At 33.0% G+C, this 11,018-nt stretch overlaps 1 protein-coding gene across 1 annotated transcript; it reads right to left on the bottom strand.

The window, feature by feature from the left end:
• Positions 1 to 4,924: 4,924 nt before the first annotated feature.
• Positions 4,925 to 7,417, bottom strand: LOC118039265 (transcription factor MYC2). Its single transcript, XM_035045921.2, has one exon. It carries the CDS (start codon positions 7,121 to 7,123, stop codon positions 5,180 to 5,182), a length of 1,944 nt encoding a protein of 647 aa, XP_034901812.1. The 5' UTR covers positions 7,124 to 7,417; the 3' UTR covers positions 4,925 to 5,179.
• Positions 7,418 to 11,018: the final 3,601 nt, after the last annotated feature.

The following is an 11,018-nucleotide window of genomic DNA, read 5'->3' as shown; positions in this document are numbered from 1 at the left end:
GCAACCGCCGTAGATTTTTTCCCCATTTGCCCATGAGATGGTGGGCTCAAGTTTCCGGACCAGCTTCTTTCCATCATAATGCAACCCAGTTTATTTTGATGCGGTTTACCTTGCAAACACTCCCTCTCAGAATCACTCCGTTGCAAATCCTGGCAGCTAAGACAATTGAGGCTCATGGTTAGATGTGTATATTTTATCCCCTTAATCTGCAAGAAAAGTGAACCTTTATAGGTTGGTTTTCACGGTGGTTGCAGGGAGATGAATCAAGAAGCTGGTTTGAAATATTAATTAAAACGAGAATACGAAGGCCAAGAGGATGTGGGGGTGAATGGGATTTGAGGAATGTGATCAAGTATAGGAAGGGAAACGCGTAAAGTGATTGATTAAGAAGCAAACATGGTCATTAATGATGCCCGGAAAGACAGGGAAGCCAGAAATTAGGGCTGTCATCGACTCTCAATGTTCACGAATCACGATCCATGATCCACCTCTGCTTTGACTGTAACTGCCCAGGTAGAATACGTTGCTATTATCCCATAAAAAAGCGGTGGCTAACTTCATAACTTTAAAAAGTTCACTCTGGCATAGAATATATTACAAGTACAATATATATATATATATTGCTAGCCACTTAAAATTTCACACATATAAATTAAAATCGTTTAATTTGGGCATTTGTACAAAAGAATTATTCAATTTTTTTCTTGAACAACATTATTCAATATGTAAACCAGGATGGATTCTTTTCATAATAATAAGTTTTGCAACTCTAACGGTTTGTCTAGTATCATAATAGATTTGTTTTTCTTTTTAGTTTCTAGAACCTAAATTTTAAAACTAGTATTTAAATAAATGTTTTTTTATATTAAAAAAAAATATATGCCATACCGATATAGACCATGTGTCTTTAAAATCCTTGGAAAAGAGAATTAAATTTTATTAACATGTAATTTAGTTTAAAGATATATTTACCATTAAAAAATTATTATTATTACTATATTTTTGCCATGCGCAATGTTGTGGGTCGGATCAAATTTTTTTTAAATGTAAAACAAAATATTTAGGCATTGTTAATGTTTTTTCTAATTTAAAAAAAAAAAACATTTAGAGATTGACTTGATGTAATATGATCAACTTGATGGGTTCAAAGATAATTTGGAAGACTCGTAAAAAATATAGTTTAATATAAATATTCAAGATGAGATTTTTTTATAAATATTGCGATAAAAATATATTGAATCGACTCAAATCAACCCGAGTTAACTTGTCAATCTGCATGTCGGGTCATGAGACCGTAATAACCCTATACAAAGCAAATTAAGGTAAATTATGAAGTTTAATTTTTAATAAATGAAATACTGATGGATAAAATTAAAAAAAAAATTAAAAAAAATAAAAAAAAAATAACTCAAGTCATTTTTTTAACGGACCAAACCCGCAACCTAAATCATGAGATCGAGATAACCTAATAGAAAAAAAATAAATTTGAATCAACCTCTGTTAACTCACCAAACATGTAATCTGATTTATGAGACGAGAATAATTTCATAAAAACAAACCAAAATAAATGACAAAACTTAATTGTTAATCAACTTAATATTGAATAATAAATTAAAAAAAAATAATAAGAAAAGGAGAAAAAATACTCGAGTTGATGTTTTAATTTTACAATTAAAGTCATGAAACTAAGATACCTTTATAAAAATAAATTAAAAAAATATGAAGTTCAGTTCTCTGATAAAATATAATAATGAATGATATAATTGAAATTGAAAAAAAACAAATCCAAGAAAAAAAATATTATTATGATAAATAGTAGTTTTATGAGGAAGGAAATAAAGTTTTATTCTTTATTAAATTTTTTTTTTGTTAATTATTATTATTGTTATAACTGCTCAAGTACCTAATCATGGAATCAGTGAGTGAGAAGACTACGAGATGGAATTATTTTGAGATTTAATTATTTTCTTACCTTTTGAAGCGACGGGAATAAGCATCAAACTAGAACACTGAATTTTGACACTTCTAGGCAACTACTCCTTTAAGTTACTGACTAGTTCCATGGCCGCGCTGCAGCGTGAGTGTGAATTTAGGTGTCAATAATGTTTTCATGGGTTTTTTTTTTTTTAATAACAATAGTCATAAAATTATAACACTCCAAGTTAACTTCACAATGATGTTAGATTTTTTTTAATATAAAAAAATAATGTCTAGATTATTAAGAATTCTTTGACAATATTATTAAACACAATTTAATTTATTAATCTTTAAATCTCTTTACCCCAACTTCTTTTTTTATGATAAGTTTTAAATTAAACTATACAAGTATTAGCCCGACAAAACTTAGTAATCTTAATGAATTTGAAAACAATCAGAATAATCAGTAAAAACATGGTTCTATTTCAAAGAGATTACAATATAATATATTTTTTATATTAAGATGTTTATATATTGACTTAACATGGGTTAATCAAGATTAACTCATTGAATTCACAACTCGAGTCATAGATATTACCAGAATGAACTAACCTGGTTAGGGCATATGTTTTTTTCTTTTCCCTCCTCTTTTTTTCTCCAAGGTCTAGACCCCATTGGAATATGTTGGGATGAAATCAAGGATTGAATTGAAGATTTATTAGATAATGGACTAAATTATAGAAAGAGAACAAAAAATAATTGGCGCATGCAATTATATATGCGCTAGCTCGTGAGGAAGCAGCTACATTGAGAAGGTGTGTGTGGCTTCCTTCGATCTTCAATAGCTACCTTTTTTAGTGTCATTGGAATCATCTTATAAATGGATTCATTTCATGGTGATGTGTGGTGATGACCCGGCTTCAATGTGGCTCTGGCTATCCAAAGTTTCAATTGTAAACCCTTTATCTTTAACCTTCTAGAAAACAAAATCTAAATAATTTTATGTGAAATCTAGTGTCATGATTTTTTTTTTACTAAATTAAAACCCACACCAAGACCATCAAAACAAATCATCAAGGTCAAATCCTATAAAATCACAATGGGAAGATAAAATTTATATATAAAAAAAACTACATGGACAGAAAAAAAAAAAAAAAAAGACAAAAAAAAGTTGTATTGTGCGAATCATAGTGGGTGACTAGCTACAACGAATTGCTTAGCTGCTAAGTTTTTCTTAATTAATGAATCCTTGATGCATGCATGGACGATGGAGAGTTGATTAAGTTGATATGAAGATAAATCCGCAATGGTGTGAAAACTATATGCAAGCTGGAGAATACTATTTATAATGAAACTTTTTGTATGTCCAAGTGCGAATAACTTAAAGATCCCGATCAATAATAATGCTTTATAACAGTGCCAAATTCAGCTACTGGATTGGCTAAGTTAAAGACGGCATGGACTTTGTGAGAGAAAAAGGTTAAAAGCTTGTGATAAGGTTGCTATGATCTTTTGATTTTGTAAGAAGGTTTGCTTATATGTTCATGCAACATTTGGCCAGTTGTGCATCGAATTGTTCAGATACATTGTACCGTGGCTTGATTTGAGGCACACAATTACCGTGCATAAGAACCCTAGATCTTTTAGTATGCTTTGAATCTCACATGGCTTTATCTGGTCTGTAAAAAGAAAGAGGAAGAGCTTTGTAAGTGCAGGAAAACTGAGTAATCGCATGAGGAGGACTGTGTTTGATTTTTCTTTTCATTTTATTTGTTTTGAATAAGCTCATAGATAGTTTCATAATTCAGACCGAAGCACATTCCCAGGGATTCACCGAACCTTTCTGTAATCATGATTTCTTGGCCAGGCAAGTTTGAAATGTAAAAACAAAGACGCTCTGTATCTATCTCTATCTACTGTGTTTGTTTTAACATAAAATGTTTTGAAAATTGAAATGATTTAGATCGCAAACCTCTGTAAATCATCGAATTTTCAAGCCACCGTGACATCTAATCTTACATTCAAGGAACCCCCGTCAGTCATCTCCCATATTACGCTCTCGATAATCTTTATTGCGTCACATTGTTGACATTTCTCTTCCCGTCTACATTAAATGATTACAGCACATGTAACCATGTATTAAACATTATTTTGCTTAGCCCACGTGTACATTCTTTGCAAGTAAAGCTAGGAGACCCTGAAAATTAGCTTGGGGGCGAGGGGCCAATGGTGGCAACTAGGAGGCTGAAGTCATGATTCCCAAAGCTGAAATGGACATAACCACCTGGTGTCAACACAGGAAATCCACCCCCGCGAGCATTGATGAAATCACCGAGTTGTGGTTTAAGCAGCTTCCAGTTTTTAGGACCTGAGGAGACATGTAGAATTTGCGCTTTCAAAATCCTATGTTTGGATAACGAGTCCTAAAATGTGGGCTTGCGAGACAACAGAGATCAGGTCGATATTTTCTTTCTAAATCTCTATACGTAGTTTGGATGAAGAAATGTTGATGTGCTATTGAAGGTTAAAACGGAAGTCATGTGGGAGAGAAAAGAATCAAAATTAGATCGCTTCAAAACGAGAAAAATGCTTTAGAATTTTAGTAAAGGAAATCCCAGGACGCAAGTTCTTTTGAATAAAATCATGTCAGCAAGGTAGCGCAGCACAGAATTTCCAGTTTTAAGTCCTTCATAAAGGAGATCCAATGTAACCTCGCAACGATAGCAGTCCGGAACACAGTCCATTGTTTGACAAGCTAGAGCACAAATGAAGAAGCTCCGGCTGAACCTACCCCAGACATCAAATTTCTGCGTCAAGAGAAAGATCACTACTTGACTGAAGACTGCAAAATCCAATCCAATACCATCACAATCCAACAAATTACTGAAATTCTAATTCACCTTCTCCTTCGCTGATGTTTGACAGGAATATCACAATACACGCGAATCAAACCCAGAAAACTGATCAGGCTTTAACTGAAATATATACACCAAAGACAGACAGAAAATAAACACAAAAATAGCCATCTTTAATTCATTCATATAGCTCACCAGTTCAGCCCCTCAATTTGATTTTCCCCAAACTCACAGAGTTATACTAAAACAGCTACAAAGAAACAATACTATATTGTACAGGGCTTCTGCCACCAGGGGAGCCTTAAAACGTCCCATAAACCTACAACATTAATAAATAAAGTCGGGACCTGTAATCTTTACCAGGATCTATCCCAACTGCTAATTGCATTTGTTGTTCTGTTCAATGCCTATCGGACGCCACCAACTTTTGTTGATATGGCTAGCCTAAGCTCTTCTTGCGTGTAAAACCGACTCCCCATCTTCACCGTGGCTTGCTGGATCATCAAATCATTCATCACAGACACATTGGCATACTGAACATCAAGGTCCAGGTCTCTCAAAGCCGACATTAGCCTAGCAGCAGGGTGGTTCTTTTTACAACATTGGATTCGTATCATCGCATCCCATCCACTTATCTTCACATCGATATCCATGTCTATCAGTCTAACTCCTTGGTTATTTGACATCTTGAGCTCCTCTTTAGGTGGAGGACTTGAATCCTTGCTTACCAACTCCCTCTTCATTGATTCCACTTGCTTCTCAAACTCCTCCTTGCTAGACTCAGCAGATTGCAGCTTCGTTCTAAGCTCGTCGATATATGATATGGCATCACCAAGAAGTGATGCTTTGTCCATCTTTGATACATTAGGAACCACAGCTCGCAGTGCATAAAACCTCTGATTAAGTTTCTCTCTTCTTTGCCTCTCTGCTTCAACATGATTCAAAGGCTCTTCTCTTCCATTGGCAGGTTTTCTCCCTCGTTTTCGTGGCCTCTTTTCTGGTTCGACAACCCTGCTGCTATCCGCCTCTTTTACAACCGAAGCCTCAAGATCAGAGTGATCTGAATCCCCTCCTGTACCGCCACTGGATTTCAGGATACAAGAAGAAGGTAAAATCACACCAGAAGTAAATGAAAGCATCCCTTCTTCATTACCACCTGATCTCTTCTTCTTCTTATTCTCCTCTGTCACCAAACCCGAATAGAAATTCCCATTTGCACTGGAAGCAGTCCTCTTACTCTCCCCAAAATTCAATATCTCTCCAGATTCTGGCTTCGTCAAATGGGAATTTCCATTTCTAACACTAGTCCCATCATATGTGCTGCACTCCCCAAAATTCAACTCTCGAGTGAAAAGACTTTGAGCATGAATTGGCTGCTGTTGATGATTCTGAACATGATGAATTCCACCCAGATGATCAGTCAAGCTACTCGAACTCTGATTAGAACTATGATGATTGTTCTTGTTTTGATCATTCCCGTTCAGATTCCAAGGAATCCCACCATTTCCATCTTTAGTGTCTGGATCAGTAAGCCATAAAGAAGACTGGTCGTTCTCACCCTGATCAGTATTTGTAGTTCCAATCGGCCAAGAAACCACCTCCAAACTATTAAAATCGAACAAAACCCTAACCTTGTTCATCAGATCCGAGCTTTGAAAAATCAATTCAGTTGAACCCAATTCAACAACACCACTGGCAGACGGTATACAAACTAGAGTCTTTAACCCAAAAACCTGACCCTGCCTGGCTCTTTCACACGGCGAAGCCCCCAACCTCTCCGACCCAGCAACCCAAACCGGACTCCCATTGAAAAGAGCTTGACCAGGTAACCCACTTCCATTAACAAAAGACTGAGTCATGCTAACAAGAAAAAACCACTCAGTATCAGTAACCTCTTCATCGATAGCATCATCAGTAACAGAATTAGGCCCAGCAATCAACGAATTCAGCTTACGGAGCACCGTTTTACGATGCTCCTGTTCAACAGCTGATGATGCCGAATTTCTCGTTCTAGCTTTTCCTTTATCTTCCTCCCCTTTATAATATCCGTCGCCCCATCCTAGGACGGAGGCGCCAGAATAATCATATGAGGATTGCCAGAAAATAGCATAAGTCCAGCCCTCACACGCGCCTTCAATTAATGTCTGAAGGCGTTGCTGGAGTGTTTCTTGGTTCAACATAGTTCTCTCAGATGGCTGTGCGGCTGCTGATGGCGTGGAAGTGGAGGCGGAGGATTGCGGAGGCGGTGCCCAAAGAGAAGAGAGATCGGAGGAGTTCATAAATGCTTCCATTACAGACGCGTTGTCGTCCGTCCATAGATTCATTGTCGGCGGCAGTCGGTAATCAGTCATCCCAGAAAGCAGATGTGTTTTTTTTTTTCAAAGGGAGATAGGGCTGGGGTTAAAGAGTTTGTTTTCGAGTGAGAAAGTGGTGAAAATAAGTTTATTTCAGAGAGAGGAAGTGGTGTTTTTGGCTGAGATTTGTTTCAGAGAGGGGGTTGCTGTGGTGGTGGTGGAGGAGGAGATGGAGAGGAAAGGAGAGGAAGGTGAGCTAGAACTTGGGGTGCATTGGGTTTGGGATTTATTTGGTATGAATTTGAGCTTAAATTTTTTTAGAGTGAAGTTGAGAATGGGAGTGGAAAGTGAGGGTGGCAGTTTCTAGGAAGGAAAGGGTCGCCGATTAATTCACGAGATTTTAGAATGGAAGGGAAAAGGCTGGCGTTAACGTCATATCACTGCTCTAGACTGTTAGGGTTAGCCTATTGTTATGCAGTGGAAGCACGTGGGTATTACGTGGCATAGTTCTCTTCGTATTTAGATAGTGTTTTGACTGAGGTGAGTCGAATTTTGTCAGCAGTATTATTAAATTTAATAAAGTGATTCAATTTTAAAATCTGTGAATCCAGCTTCTAGTTAAAATTTTAAATTAAATTATACGATACAGTTTATCCAAAATAAATTATTTAATTGAATAAATTTAAAAAATAATTTAGATACTGATAATAAGGTATAAATTTTAAAAAAATTAAAAATAATAATTTTTTTTAATATTAAGATAATATCAAATTAAGATTAATCTCAGTCAACCTCTACAATGCAGGTTATAAATTTCAATAGGATTTAATCAATCTGTTTTTTTTTTTTTTTTTTAGTTAATTTTATGATAACATTATATATGCTTGCAAAATCGAGCACCAATCAAAAAAATATTTATTTGAAATTGTGATAACCTTATAGAAAATAAAAAAAAACTATGAATTTTATTTTCCAGCCAGTACAATATTGAAGAAGAGTGAAATAAAAAAAATTAGAAAAATAACAAAAAACAAAAAACAATTATATCCGGTTTGATGGGTATACTCACTAAACTCTTGATTGGAGCAACTCGGGTCAACACGTCAAACCCGCAAACCTGGTAATGGAATGGAATAAATAATTTTTTTTTTCTAAACTATTGTTTATTTAACTATATAATAACAAAAATAAGACAATCGCAAAATCAAGTGTCAAACCAATACTGAAATGTTTTTTTTAAGATTATGATAATCTCATAGAAAACAAAATGAAATAAATTACGAAACTCAACTCTCAATCAATTCAATATTGAAGATGATTAAAAAAAAAAATTAAACTCGCTAAACTCGTTAACAGACCCATTGATTTTCTAAAATTTAATATTTTTTTTCTAAAACAATTTTTTATAAGTATACGATAAAAATAAAAATAGATAATCACGTAATCAAGTTCAATTAGAAAAAAAAATACCCCGCTAAACCGCGAATCAGGGCAACTAGGATTACTTCGCCAAACTCGCAAACTGGTCATTTACTCCACAAAATTTAATAACTAGGTTTTTTTCAAAAACAAAATTTATTTAATTAAATTTTTAAAAAATATATATCATACCTCAATGCTGATATAGTTTTATGATATCAACCCAATATTAAGATATTTTTTTTGATATTGTGATAACCATATAAAAAATAAATTAAAATAAATTATCAACTCTAAATTTTTATAAACAAATATATATAAGGACTAAATAAAAAATTTCAATAACAAAAAAAAAAGGTCAAAATAAAAAAAAAATAATAATATCACTGTAATCCAAGTGCTAATGGGTGTGAACAAACAGTATTTTCCACTTCTTTTAACTTTATACTTGATATTTAATACTTAATTAGTACTTAATATGTGGTTTAATGTTTATTCACGGCAGCTAATACTGGACTTTATGACCAAGGGCTTTGTTACCATTACAATTATAAATAAGTGGATTTTAGAAACTATTATAGATTAAAACGTATTGTTCAAGAAAATTTAACATAGACAATAAATATGTAACTTGAATAATTTTAGAATAACTTTTTATACTTTAAAAATTAAAAAGTACAAATAAAATATTTTTATATACAAAATTTTTATTTCTAAAATGTTATTTAAAAAACACTTGATTCTAAAATTGTGTTAAATAAAACATATAAGGAAAAAAAATATTATTATTATAATTTTAAAATTTAATATGAGAATTGACTTAAGATAGGACCTGAATTATGATTGAAAGTGTTAATTTATTAACCATAGTTATCAAACCCGGTCTGGAGATTGACCCGGTTAAAGGATTGGGTCCCGAGTTTTATAGGTCAACCGGAAAATTTAAAAAATATTTTTATATTTTATATAAAAAATTAAAAAAAAATTCATGTAAATATAGAATTACTTATTATAAATAATAAAATTTAAAAAATATATTTTAAATTTTTTTTTATATTAAAAAATATTATATTATTTAAAAAAAATGAAAAAAAGCACACATAAAGCCATAAAATTTTCCCTATCTCTACCAAAAGTGAAAACAAGTCGCCGCCCCCTTCTTCTTGCTCTTTCCCCTCCTTCAAGAGCACACCCCACCTAATCGATTGGAAGACCTGCAACCACAAGTAAACCGAATAAAAAGTTGAAAACTAGGGTTCAAGACAATTAAGGTTAAAAAGTTAAAAACTAGTGAGGATTTGGTTCGTATAAAAAACACCGATTGTTCTGGAAGCAGCATAGCACCCACATAATTACCTTGTCATCACTAGATTTGGCCCAAAAACGAGCATCGGCTTTCTGGTAAGGATCTTCGGGCAACAAAGGAGTTTGCTTCCATGTCTCTTCAATGTATTTCAGAATGACTAGTGATTCACAAATGACCTTGGCTCCTTCGACCAGCTATCAGTAGCAGCCAAACACAGCAGCGTTCCTCACTCTCTCTTACTCTCTGCTGCTAACAGCAGCTCATTGTAGAGAAGATAAAGAAGCCAAATAACAGAAATCACATCTGAAGAAAAAAAAAAGGGTTTCGCCCATGTTCATCCGGTCATGAATCAACTGGGTTTTGCCGAGTTATTGCACCGGCTGGTTACTATATAAAATTCATCACGGATGAATCAAATCTTAAATCAACTTGCTAGGTCGATCCCAGTTTAATAACATACTATTAACCTTAACCCATGTGTACACAAAAAATTCTTAAAAAAGAACCTGAATGATGTCATTTAGACCAAAAGATGTAATCTAAGAAATACAAAGAGAACCTTTAGAGGATATACAAATGTAAAAAATAATAATTAGATATTTCCTCACCGGTTTTGACAATACTTGGGTAGTATTTTTTTTTTAAAAAAAATTTATCTTGTCATCATTCCTTACATTAATACTATATGCTTCTTCTTTTCTTTTTTACAATTTACAAAATTTAAAATAAAATAGAAAAAAATATTAAAGTTTAAAATAGAGGAATTTAATATATAATTCTTGAAACCATAAAAACTAATCAATTAGTTTTGTTACATTATATATATATATATAAAAAAAAAAAAACCAAGGGGAAGACAAAATTACTTTGCACTAAATCGTAGTTTATTATTATTCACTACGATAGTATATGATAGCAAAATGATGATTTTGGCCTTCTAAAAGAAAACCTTTTATTTTATTTTGATTTGAGGATATTTTTGTCTTTTCACATGATATATTAGTTATTAAAAAAGTATCCATAGGTATAATTGTATTTTCTATTTTTTAAACATAATAAAATAATTTAATTATCTCTATATAAAAAATTATAACTTTAACAAAGAAGGGCACAAAAAAAAAATGAAACATGGATGGATCTTTCATTAGCAATCCCATCTGATATTTTTGTTTTTTTATCTAGTTGCTTACTTCATGAGGGTGTTTTTTTTCAAATTATTGTTGTTGT

The sequence above is a fragment of the Populus alba genome, chromosome 1 (genome assembly GCF_005239225.2).
Source record: "Populus alba chromosome 1, ASM523922v2, whole genome shotgun sequence".
NCBI classification, from domain to species: Eukaryota; Viridiplantae; Streptophyta; class Magnoliopsida; order Malpighiales; family Salicaceae; genus Populus; species Populus alba.
The sequence above is the reverse complement of the archived record's forward strand: the minus strand, read 5'-3'. Positions and strand labels throughout refer to the sequence as shown.

Bases quoted from the DNA above. Each gene is read 5' to 3' on its own strand.
- LOC118039265 (XM_035045921.2), bottom strand. From the start codon at position 7,123: ATGACTGATTACCGACTGCCGCCGACAATGAATCTATGGACGGACGAC.